General features: G+C 31.2%; 3 protein-coding genes across 3 annotated transcripts; 1 reads left to right on the top strand and 2 right to left on the bottom strand.

Moving 5' to 3' along the window:
* The first annotated feature begins 428 nt into the window (after positions 1-428).
* LOC114188043 (peroxidase A2-like) lies at positions 429-4,031 on the top strand. Its single transcript, XM_028076529.2, has 4 exons — positions 429-698; positions 1,265-1,456; positions 3,114-3,279; positions 3,362-4,031. The coding sequence occupies exons 1-4, from the start codon at positions 480-482 to the stop codon at positions 3,841-3,843; spliced, it is 1,059 nt and encodes a 352-aa protein (XP_027932330.1). The 5' UTR covers positions 429-479; the 3' UTR covers positions 3,844-4,031.
* A 618-nt stretch (positions 4,032-4,649) lies between these two features.
* On the bottom strand, positions 4,650-6,863 carry LOC114188044 (peroxidase A2-like). Its single transcript, XM_028076530.2, has 4 exons — positions 6,609-6,863; positions 6,246-6,437; positions 5,367-5,532; positions 4,650-5,265 (listed from the first exon to the last, which is right to left on the bottom strand). Exons 1-4 carry the CDS (start codon positions 6,825-6,827, stop codon positions 4,787-4,789), a joined length of 1,056 nt encoding a protein of 351 aa, XP_027932331.1. The 5' UTR covers positions 6,828-6,863; the 3' UTR covers positions 4,650-4,786.
* A 3,911-nt stretch (positions 6,864-10,774) lies between these two features.
* LOC114187744 (peroxidase A2-like) lies at positions 10,775-12,878 on the bottom strand. The gene is made up of 4 exons (XM_028076097.2): positions 12,636-12,878; positions 12,367-12,558; positions 11,515-11,680; positions 10,775-11,437 (listed from the first exon to the last, which is right to left on the bottom strand). Exons 1-4 carry the CDS (start codon positions 12,834-12,836, stop codon positions 10,962-10,964), a joined length of 1,035 nt encoding a protein of 344 aa, XP_027931898.2. The 5' UTR covers positions 12,837-12,878; the 3' UTR covers positions 10,775-10,961.
* Positions 12,879-13,279: the final 401 nt, after the last annotated feature.

A 13,279-nucleotide genomic window follows, 5' to 3' on the forward strand; every position in this document is an offset into this window, starting at 1 on the left:
ATCTAATTCTAACAGTGTAGAAATCTAATTCTAATCATTAACTTTTGTTTTTGTGTCAAAAAACAGTTACATTTTCCTATTTTTGTTTCACATGCTCCAACCATATTAAGTGAAGATTTTGATTGGGATTCAAGCATTTGAACTTAATACACGAGTTTTGGTCTCATCACAACATGTTTATCTGAAACATTGACATTTTCTTAAACTTCAGCCACACTTAACAGATTTTAGAAATAACATTTCAAAAAGATAATGATCGCTGCTCTTTCTTTCTGGCCCTACAATAAATCGATTCACAATTCAAGAAAGCATGATATCACACACTTACGTCATGCTAATTTATATGCTCCCTTCATTTCTGAGAAACAGTTCCATAAAATAAGTTAATACAAGAAATCCACCCAATGATCTCTATAAATAGAGGCTCGGGGTGAGATCTGAGCACAAATAAACCCAGTATTGATCGAAGAACACTCAACATGGGTTCCATGAGTGCAGTAGTAGTGGCAGTGTTGTGCGCATTTGCGATGCATGCAGGGTTTTTAGTCACTAATGCTCAGCTCAGTCCCACGTTCTACAACGAAACATGTCCAACGTTAAACGATATTGTGTTTAATGTGGTCTCAAATGCTTCCCTCACCGATCCCCGAATCGGTGCCAGCCTCCTCAGGCTTCACTTTCATGATTGCTTTGTTCAAGTACGTAACATTCTCTACATGCACACACATCTATCATGTTTCTCTCTTTACTGTACTAAACCCCTACATATTAGTAATCACCAGCTAGATTTTTTTTTTTTTTTTTCACAACCTTGAGTTTGTTTGGTTCGGAATCACTTAGACAAAGAAAAGAGCGAGTAATAATGAAAAAAAAGGAAGAAGCTTTAACTTATTATTCCGGGTGAGAAAAACTATTCTTGAATACGACAATGAGATGTAGATGAATGCAAGAGTTTTTCTGGCAGAGATAAACAAAATTTGTTCTTCTCAAACCTTGTTTCGATCCTTACAAAGGAAGAGAAAGAAAAGAGTAATGGACTCCATATTTTTTTGCTGATCCTAAAACCTAACAAACAAACGTTGACCTTTACAGCTGTCTAATTAATGGACGGTGCCTCGATAGTATATATCTATCTGTGTTTTGCAGATTAATGTTATTTTACAATATGATCTTGCTATTGATTAACTAATTTCAGTAACTAAAATATTAACAATTTAAAAGCTATAGGGGTAAATGAAGAAGGAAGTTGTTGTTTTTGTGACAGGGTTGCGATGGATCAGTTTTGCTGAACAACACTGATACCATACAAAGCGAGCAAGATGCAATTCCAAATCTCAATTCATTAAGGGGTTTGGATGTGGTGAATAACATCAAAACAGCAGTGGAAGATAGTTGTCCAGAGACAGTTTCTTGTGCTGATATTCTGGCTATTGCAGCTGAAGTAGGTTCTGTTCTGGTAAGTGTTCATTCCAAACCCTAATGGTGAATATTGACCAAAAACACTAATCGCAGTTGTTTCTTTTAGATTTAGATTCTCCCGTAAAAGAAGGTGGGATGGATTAAAAATTCTTCGTATTCAAATTTTAAATTTGTGAGTTGTGATCGAAAAAAATAAATGAAATAGTTAAAAAAAGAATCAAATTCGAAAATAACACTTTTTAAATCGGAGCTGGTAATGTACTCCGGTTAGTTGGTCGATCTCTATTATCAATAAACACATGATTTAATGAAAAAATACTCTCACTGTGATTAGGTTTTATTTTACTAAAAGTAAAATTAGAAAAGAAGTAAAACTCTTTTGGTTTACATTTAACTAAGAAGTAAAAACACTTAATATTTAAGTTCTTACCTTTAAAGATAGTATTGTTTTATTTTGTTTGTAAGTATATTATCCCTACCACTCTTCTCTAGGAAAAGTCTGGCATATTTGTAGTTTCTATATTGAGCTTGTCTGATCATATACTACACATATGTTTGAAAATGATTGGTAATCATGTTTAGATATAAGTTGTGTAAAAATTTGACTGAGTAAAATTTTCATTCTTTTATATTTAGACCTGAACTATATATATAATTGTCTTAATTAAGGTTTACATCCAATTTATTTCAGATTTAAAATAATATTCTGAAATAAAATAATTTAGTGATAGAGATTTCAAAAAATAAAAGTAGTGTTTGTTGACAATATTTTTTTTAGAGAAGTAATTGATTTTATTTCGGTAATTTTTATTATAATCAAAGTTGTAACAAATATATGACAGAAAAATTAATTATCTAGAATAGAACCTATACAATTATTTGTAAAAGCTGTCCAGAAGTTGGACAGTTGACAAGATTATATAACTTATTATTCATCCTATATTTTCTCTCTCTTTGCATTTTTCTATTGTTTTTGCCAAATTTTCAACTGTGTTTTTCAGAGTGGCTGTGCAAGGCACGGCTTCAATGATCTATTTATTAAAAACAATTGTTTAATGAAGAAAACTCGAACAATGAGCCTTAATCTACTTGCTGTCAGCTTGATGCAAGGGATATATGTTTTAATACCCCAAATAACAGGATAAGTGGTTACACAAACCTATCTGCAAATACCCTACCCAAAATATAAACTTCAAAAGAAAAAAAAATAGCATAGTTTCGAACCTTGAGTGTGAAATGGCCAAGTTAGGCACTATTTATAACTAATATCTCAAAAATTCAACTCTAGTAGGTCGGAAAAAATGGTTTTGATAATCTCAATAATATATAGTCAACTTTTGAAGCATATAATGTAGGACATGTACAATGCTTATTCCATACTCCTTTCTAGGAAAATAATAATGAACACAAGAAAAAAAAAATAGCATAGTTTCGTAAGAGTGAGACATCTTAATTAGGTGATATGTTAAAATAATTAATGAAAACACCAATACATAATATTGAAAAAAAAAATCAATGTTAGATATCATAAGTTATATACTCTCAATATATAGATATATATTACAGTAATTTATGTTAAATTTCACGGTGCAATTACTTATGGTTATGATTGAAAACCAGAAGAATATTAGGGTTATCATCATGTGAACCAGAATCTGAAACTATGATATGAAATTGAATTTATGTATTTACAGGGAGGTGGTCCATCATGGGATGTTCTATTAGGAAGAAGGGATAGCTTAAACGCAAGTCAAGCTCTTGCAAATACAAGTCTTCCAGCACCATTCTTCACAATTGATCAACTCAACGCTTCTTTTGCAGCTCAAGGTCTTAACCTCACCGATTTAGTCACTCTCTCAGGTACACACGATCGATCAGATTCACATAACAACAAAAATACATAAATAATTTTTCCATTCATTGATGATACATATATATGTAGGTGCTCATACATTTGGAAGAGCTCGTTGCAGCACATTCATAAACCGATTATACAGTTTCAACAACACCGGAAACCCTGATCCAACCCTAAACACAACTTACTTAGCCACATTGCAAGCGATATGCCCTCAGAATGCAACTGTGGATAACATCACTAATTTGGACCTCACCACACCAGATCAATTCGATAACAACTACTACTCCAATCTTCAGCAACTCAATGGCTTGCTTCAGAGCGACCAAGAACTCTTCTCCACCACCGGTGCTGATACCGTTCCCCTTGTCAACAGTTTCAGCGCTGACCAAAGTGCTTTCTTTGCCAACTTTGTAGTGTCAATGATAAAAATGGGAAACATTGGAGTGCTCACAGGAACTGATGGAGAAATTCGCACCCAATGTAATTTTGTCAATGCAAACTCCTCTGCAACATTATTATTAGCTGGTGTGGCCTCCAAAGTGAACCTTGTTGCTCAATCTAAGTAAGTTATAATATGCGTTGTAAAGGCAAAATAAAAGGTTCTAAAACCTGTGTGCTGTGTTCAAATGAATCAAATAAGTGTGGATGGCAAAGTGATTTTGCCATGTACCTCTTAGCATGCTATGTATTTACTTTCATCAATACCTTTCTCTCTTGTGTAATATAATATAAAGTCTGTATTTCTTTCTTCAAAGGCTGCAGAAGTAAAACAATATATAAATTTAAATATTTACAACATTTCATACATTTTTATATACTTTTCTATCTTCTTTAATTAGAAAAGCTTCATGATATAACCATACACACCAAATCATTTTTTTTTAATTTAGCCAATGCTACAAGACCACTTCAGTTTTAAATATTTTTCCTAATTTTTCATTATTTAGACCAAGTCTGGGAATCTTCTGCATTGCAAAATTGGTATGAGTGTGCTTGCGCTACAATTATCAACATTTTTTAAAGCTTGTCATGCCTCGTTCCAGTTTTATTTTTTCTTGTTTTAGAACTCTGTAGCCTATTAAAGTCAACTTAAAGGCCTGCAGTTGATAAGTTTTAGAGTAAGGGTTCTCTAGAAAGTATCTACACATCTTTTGGTGTAGTCGAATTATTATATTTCTTTCTTTTTTTAAAGACCAGAGAAGTATTATCTCTGTTGGTCTTTTATTTAAAGTTTTCTACATGTATGGGAAGGGGTTAAAAAATCAGCCATTTTGTTCAGGGATAAAATTTGTTAAGAAGAAAGATTAGATATATAAAATCTTTGTGGGTTGTTCATTGCTAGAAAAACAAAGATGGTTGAAGAATAATAAGATTCAAAGTAAACACATATCAGGTGCATAGCAAAATCACGTTTGCATGCACATTTCTTTGGTTTATTTCAATATTACAGCAAAGAGGTTTACAACCTTCAATTTGCCTTGTATACAGTTCACACATTCCATTAAGTTATTAAGATTGAGAAACCATGTTTTCCTTAGGATCTTTGGACGCCACACTAGCTAATCCAAGCGAGTTTCCATTGACAAAATTACACTGGGTGCGAATTTCTCCAGCAGTTCCTGTGAGCACTCCAATGTTTCCCATTTTTATCATTGACGCCACAAAGTTGGCAAAGAAAGTGTTTTGGTTACTGCTGAAGCTATTGACAATGGGAATGGTATCAGCACCAGGAGTAGAGAAGAGTTCCTGGTCGCTCTGAAGTAAGCCATTGAGTTGCTGTAGATTGGAGTAGTACTTGTTATCAAATTGATCAGGTGTGGTGAGGTCCAAATTGGTGAGGTTATTCCCAGTTGCGTTCTGGGGACATATCAGACGCAGTGTTGCTAAGTAAGTTGTATTCAGAGTTGGATCAGGGTTTCCGGTGTTGTTGAAGTTGTATAATCGGTTGTTGAATGTGCTGCAGTGAGCTCTTCCAAACGTATGACCACCTGAATGCAGTTTGAAAAAACTTATGATCGATCACCTTCACTTTTCAAGAAACTAAACATAATTTAAGAAACTTGATGAATTTGATTATGTGTATATATACCTGAGAGTGCTACTAAATCAGTGGTGTTGAGACCTTGAACAGCGAATGATGCTTTGAGTTGAGTGAGGTTGAAGAAAGGAGCAGGGAGGTTTTGATTTGCAAGGCTTCTGTTTGCTGTTAAACTATCTCTTCTTCCTAATAGAACTTGCCATCCTGGACCTCCTCCCTGAAATACATATATTATAAAACTTTTACCATATTTTGTGTAAGGATGGTCATTAATTATTTAACAAAAGTCAAATTATGTTGTTGTTTTCCTTTTCAGATAATAAAAGAAGAAGAAAACAACTATATCTGAGTAATAAGCATTTTACACGAAACATCCAGGTCGCACATGCAACACATTGCTTAAATTATTGACTTTAATGGATAGAGGTATTATCAAAATCATTTTTGCCGTATACCAGAGTTCAGCGTGATGACAAATTGTCTTTGTAAATAAATACCTAAATACCCGAATTTCTGGGTATATATGTTACTTGAGAGGAATTTTATGGCTCTAAACTTGAAAAAAACGACTAGCTGTTTCACACTCAAGGATGTATATATTAATTAATTAAATATTGCGTAAGGTCCATTTTTCTCTTTTATATATATCTTGGAGGCAAATTTCTACACGGTTTGAGTCCATTACTTCATATGATTAATAGCGAGTCACATAAAATTATGGTATTAAAAACTATGCCCTTTCAACCACCTCATGTATATTTCAGAATTCTTTTTGGTATAAAATTTTATATTTGAATCCCAATACAGCATGTAGTTTTCAATCCATGCCATATTTGAAATCTTTAATAAACTGTAATTTTCAATACATGTGATTAGGGCATAGTAATGACAGTATATATGTTAATTAAATGATTGGGAATTTGGACTTACGAGAACAGAACCTATTTGAGCTGCAATGGCAAGAATATCAGCACAAGAAACTGTCCCTGGACAACTATTTTCCAGCGCTGTCTTGATGTTATTGACCACGTCCAACCCCCTTATCGAATTGTTATTTGGAAGTGCATCTTGCTCGCTTTCTATGGTAGCAGTGTTGTTCAACAAAACTGATGCATCACAACCCTGTCAACAACATAACACCTTCATTTCCAACCCTAACCTTAAATTTCGACCATACCTTTTCATTCTTAACGAGATTTCCCTGTTCCGATTATTTTAGTAATTAACAAGCGCAGTGGCTAGAACAAAAAAACAAGAGTCAAAAAGAATTATTCTGGAAAAACAAGTACGTACTTGAACAAAGCAATCATGAAAATGAAGCCTCACGAGGCTGGCTCCAATTCTGGGATCGTTGTTGGAAGCTTGAAAGATGACTTGAAACACAATATTGAATAGATTTGGACATGTTGTTCTGTAGAACGTAGGACTAAGCTGAGCATTAGTGACAGAAAACCCTGCATGCAAACCAAATGCACACAACACTGCCACTAGTACTACACGCATACAACCCATTTTGGCTGTTCTTGAATCTCAAGTTATTATGCTCTCACACACATCGATCCTTTATTTATAGATGAGATGAATTGGGTGGATATCTTGGAATTCACGACATCTCAAATCTTTGCATTAACTTAACTTTTTATAAATTATTTCTCATAATTAGGGTAAACTAACTTAATTTCACGTTGTATATAATTGGGTCTGATACTGACTTCTTGATTTTTTTACTGCAATTATTGTACCATGGTAGGACCAGTAAATAGTAGGAATCATTGTCTTCTTCAAATGTTATTTCCCTATTCTGTCAAATGTGGTTGGAACGCATAAAGCCACGAATTTAGAAAATGTTGTATTTTCACACAAATTATATGTGATGAAAACTGAAGTTCAAAACTTGTGTACTAAGTTCAGCATATATCTTGAATTATTCAACGAAGTTAAGAAAATATAGTTCTGTTTTTTATGACCAAAATAAAAGTTAATGTTTAAAATTATATATGTATATACTTGCTAGCTGTAAAGACATGTTTATTATTAGATACATGTACCTGCTAGGATTGTGTTGGGTTTTGGAACCGTGACACTATAACCAAAATTAAGCTAGATTTAAATGTTACGCAAGCATTCATTTTGCAGAATAGTACTGTTGTTTTTTGCAATTAACTTGTTGAGTTTGAAAACAAAAATTTATTTGCATGTGCTCTCCACTTAAAAGGTTTTTATATGGCTAACTGATAAAAACATTATCATGTGACTTTTTCAAATAATTATTATAAGTAAACATATTCTGTATAAAACAAATTATTACACGGTTAACTAGCAAAAATTTATCTTAAGTCTGATTTTTAAAAAAGGTATTATCACTATAAAAACAATATAGCGCATGATAATATCAAGTTTCTATAACTATGAAAAAAATTGCATTATCATTAAATTTTAATCTTAGTTAATTCTTAAAATATTGATTATAAATCTAACAAAACATGTGGTAGTTAAGAGTAATTAATAATTATGGTATTCTTTTAAGTTTGTTCTTTGGTCAAAGTCAAATTTCTAAAAACGAATTTTGTAACAAAGATCTTCTTCCTAGCTAGAAAGCAACCTATTTCTTAACCAGAAGAGTGATGACATTTGGATATTTTTTTGGTTTTATATATAACTATTAATAATTTTTATAACAATATAAAATGATATGTATATAGTGGAAATAAAAAGATCATTTTTACTCCATCATTAGCGTACAAAAGTCAAACAGTTGTCGATTAACCATATACATTTGAGTACTCGTGATAACCTTCAATTGATTTGAGATGAGTTTATTTTTTGTGGACTAATGATATATTAATAATTAATATGATCAAAGCAATATTTTGGTAATTATTTGTTAATAAAATATGACTATTTAATTTAAATATTATTATTATATTATTGTTGTAATTATTAATTGATTGTATATGCAAAAGGAGTTGTCGAATTATAGTTTTCTATTTTATTTATCCGTAGTAATAGACTTCCTTTTCAAATATATCTCATCTATATAAACACTAGAAATCATGGATTCAATTATTATCTTATCGTGCTTAGTAATCTTCATGTTCATGCTGCTTTCGCAACGTCAAGAAACATCTTTATATTTGGTCTTAACCCAATTTGTTAAAAAATAGCATATATTCAATAATATCATAAAATAGGGTAGTAGGTAAAGATTTATATACCTCATGTTCATAATATAACATCCTTGTATTAGAAATAAGTGATATTTATGATGACCGGTAACATGTGCTAAATTTGCTAGTCAATCCTTTTAACGTGTTTGGATGGAAAACTTTGAGACAATAATTTTTTTTGTATAGAAAACTAAAATATTTTATGATAAAATGTATTATTTGAGTAAAATAAATAAATAAATTCTATAGGACCAATTGAAATACTTAAATTTATTGGTCTTTTATAATCTTCGGGAACACTTTCCCAACGGATAGTTCACTTGCGGAAATTCCAACCTCGGATAAATGACTTAACAAAAATTCCAACATTGGTAATGGAAATATAAATCTTTATTACAACTATTTTTCTTGTAGTGTTAGTTTGATTTTTATTTGGATTATATAAACTTTGCTATGATTTAAATAATGTTAAAACTAGGAGAAAAATTTTAAATAGTGGTGACCAAAAACATGTTTAGAGACTAATTTCTTAATTAGAGACCAATTTTTTTGGTAATCAAAACTGTGATAACTAATATTAGTGACCAATTTATAGTAAAAACTGTTTTTGTTATCAATTTTGAGACGAATGATAATTTTCAAAAACTATTTTAGTTACTAATAATTTTTAGTTTATAAATTCATATTTAAATTGGTTACTGCAGTGACTAATTATTTTATGCTACTAAAATTGGTCATTATTTAAATATTTTCTTGTAGTGGAATGATTATTATTGATGTTGATTATGATTTTTTGTATCAATGGTATTGTTAAAAGTTATTTTCTATTTCATTTTGTTAGATTTTTTTTTTATTGTAGACAATTGTTCTCATTAATATTAGTTAAAAACAAAAATTGACGAATGTCGAGTAGACTATTTTCTATTACATGAATTAAATATTTTTTTTCTTTTTTCCTTGTTCTTATCTTTTTATTTTAGAGATTTTATACAAGTCTCTTAGATTTGTTTTTGTGTTTTCTTATTTTTGTCTCTATTAGGTGTATAAAAGGTTGGAGTACCTGAAATATTATACATGATTAGAACCAACCATTCAAATGTGATTCCATTATTGTGTTCCAAACGTTTCATAATGAGAACATTATTCCTTGGCATAATGAGGCTAGAAGGAGAAAATGCTTGGACGTTGTTCTCTAAATTTTCATTGTTTTTCTATCTTTCCGGAGGGTAATACATATGCGAATAAACTTGTTAACAAACTTTACTTTGTCTAATCCAACTTCTTAGGTTACGATAGTTCTTTTGCAAGATCTTCCCGTTTTTTTATATTTGTTTTTACATTTTTTTTATGGTTAATTGATTGGAGACAATTATAAGAATGAGGGGTTTATAGTATAAATAAGTATTTGTTGATTTTATGTTATTTTGTTTTTGGTAAGGTAGATTTAAAGACGTTCTTGTGAATAATTCTTTATTTTTATTATGTAATTAATTTGAAATCATAATTTTTTTCTGAATTTTTAATCAATATTGATATGGTATATTTTTCATTTTCTACACATTTCTGCATAATTTTTTATTGAATTTATGGCTGTGAATTTTAAATCTGAATTTTGTGGGATGCATGTGAATTGGTTTTGCTTTAAAGTTGTTGGCATAACAGGGTTATCTTATCCGTACAGCACCCTGATCCTTTTTGTTAGACCGGTTGATAGGTAGTGAGAAGCAATGCATAACTTAAGCGCCTTATAAAGGTAATCGGAACATTAGTCCATAACTAATGTCAAAACCACTCTAATAATACAATAATTGGTTAAAGGACGAGTTTAGATTCTCTAATATTTTCTACCGAATTTTTTATATAGTCTTTTGATGATCATTAAAAAATATATTTTAATTTTTTTAAATATATTTTAAATTTTCAAAATTATTAACTATCAATATATTTAAAAAAAAAACAGTAAAAAAATTCAATAATCAAAATTCATAAAAAAAACATGCAACTTATTATGAAACCCCATACTAAGCATCAGAGTGCTTAACATGAAATTAAATTCAGCTCAAGATCTCCTCATGCTAATTAAGAATTTTCATTTTTTGTGTTATCACTTAACATCAAAACCCCCGAATGCTTATATACTTACGTAAGCATATCATGGAGCCAAAAAGAATATAAAAAGCAAACTTTATAAAAATGGTAAATAATTAAATTTATATATAGTTCAGTTTCACTTACATATGTGAACAACTCATTACTCGGTAAGAGAGAAATGAGAAAGATGGAAAAATGAGATTCATCAAAGTAGAAACATTTTTTTTTTATTTCACAACAATAAATATATCAAAAGAATGTAAAAGGACTGTCCCGACCCATACATAGAAAAACAAAGAAGAAAAGAAAAGAAAAACAAGCACACTATCCTTTGGATTATTCCAACACAGTAAATACATTTACAACTTTTTTTCCTTTACAGCACATTTTATTTGGATTTTGCTGCGAGCTTCAGTTTTTGAGCCTTGGATACCACACCAACTAAACCAGAGGAGTCTCCATTCACAAAATTACACTGCAACCGAATTTCTCCTTCATCTTCTGTCAGCACTGAAGTATTACCCATTTTTATCATTGAAACTACGAAGTTCTCGAAGAAAACACTTTGGTCAGTGCTGAATCTGTTGACAAGGGCAACGGTATCAGCATCGGAAGTGGAGAAGAGTTCTTGGTCGCTCTGAAGCAGGCCATTCTGGTACTGAAGATTGGAGTAGTATTTGTTATCGAATTGCTTAGGTGTGGTCAGATCCAAATCGGCGAGGTTATCCAAACCTACGGAGCATATCTCACGCAGTGCTTCCAAGTAAGTGGTATTCAGAGTTGGATCTGGATTTCCAGTGTAGTTGAAATTGTATAACCTGTTGATGAAATTGTTGCAGTGAGCTTGTCCAAACGTATGTGCACCTGTTCATACATCAATGCTTCGTAAATTCAAGCATTATTTGTAAGATTTTGAATCTGTGAGAAAATATGAATTTTACCTGAGAGTGAAACTAAATCAGTGGTGTTGAGACCTTGGACAGCAAAAGATTGTTGAAGTTGATAAAGTGTGAAGTGTGGTGCGGGAAGGTTTATACCGGCAAGGGTTCTGTTTGCCGTTAAGCTATCCCTTCTTCCTAATAGAACTGACCATGATGGACCTCCTCCCTGTCAAACACAAAAATTTAACCACCTTCAACACTAAATCTTATAAAACAAAAAAAAAAAAGTTGCTAGATAATACTTTTAGCTAACAAACAGTTTTAAGGTTTTTTGCTTTAAAGAAAAAGTACAATTTCTGCTTCTTCTTCTTTATGGGATAACATATAGTTGAGTGTACTGTCTATCTTAACAAATTTATTTTCTTAAAATAACATTTTTCTGTATCGGATGATTCAAACAAATTTAGGTAAAAGATACAGTATCGATAATAAATTGATATCATATATAAATGTGTATCGGATCCTATATGTATTTATATGTATTTAGTATATATGTTTATTTTAAAAATATATACATATTAAAAATTGTACAATAATTAATATATAATTGTGTTATAAATTTTAATTAAAATGATATGTATTGAAATTGTGACATAAAAAATTATAAATTATTGTCATCATAATTTATTGTTTTATATATTAGATAGATACTTTATTAATGAGTTTTAGTAAAGTATTCTAAAATATCATACAGATACCTCTTTTAAACGAATACTTGACTCTTTTAAACGAATACTTGACTCGTATTAAACTATTATTCAAATTTTAAGAAAAAAAAACAACAAAAAACAGAGAATAAAAATTCCAAGTAGAGTTTTTGAATTAGAATGTTAGTTGGGAATAAGCACTTACCAGAACAGAACCTACTTCAGCTGCAATAGCAAGAATATCAGCACAAGAAACTGTCTCTGGACAACTATCTTCCACTGCAGTCTTGATGTTATTCACAACATCCAAACCCCTTAATGAATTCACATTTGGACTTGCATCTTGCTCGCTTTCTATGGTATCAGTGTTGTTCAGCAAAACTGATCCATCACAACCCTGTCACAAAAACATGAAATGCAATTTCAATGTACTCCTACATTTTTAACTACCCAATTTCCTGAACATTTACTTACCTGAACAAAGCAATCATGAAAATGAAGCCTGAGGAGGTTGGCAGCAATGCGGGGATCAGAGAGGTAAGCGTTGTTGATGACTCCATAGACAATGGAATATAGATTAGGGCATGTTGTGTCGTAGTAAGTAGAACTCAAATCTCCACATGACACTCCATGCATCACTACTGCACACAACACTGCTACTACTGATATACGCATTGCACAATCTTCTTCGATTCTCACTTACTCTGTGCTCACATCTCTTCTCCATCCTCTATTTATACACATCAATCTTTTCATTCAATCATTGTAGGACCGCCAAAAATATGTTGTTCAAATTTTCACGACATGGAAAACGTTGGTATCACTCATTTTCGCAGTGTAATTTCCCACAAAGTAGACTGGCAGAATCAGTATGACGTGAGTATGTATATCTTTCATGAAACGACAAAATAAATAGAAGGATTAAAACTTTAGGTTTTGGAACAATCACAATTGATAGGTTTGAAAACATGCAACTACAAGAACTTAACCAATAAAGATAAGGGTGTTAGAATCTATCTCTTACCTCTTACCGGTATGTCAATAACTATAATCTTTAGTTACAATTTACTCACCAGCAACAATCTCTCTCATGAATTGTCTATTGGAAAACCTTGAGT

This window comes from Vigna unguiculata, chromosome 6 (genome assembly GCF_037176805.1).
Source record: "Vigna unguiculata cultivar grain cowpea cultivar isolate G323 ecotype 2 chromosome 6, ASM3717680v1, whole genome shotgun sequence".
NCBI lineage: Eukaryota > Viridiplantae > Streptophyta > Magnoliopsida > Fabales > Fabaceae > Vigna > Vigna unguiculata.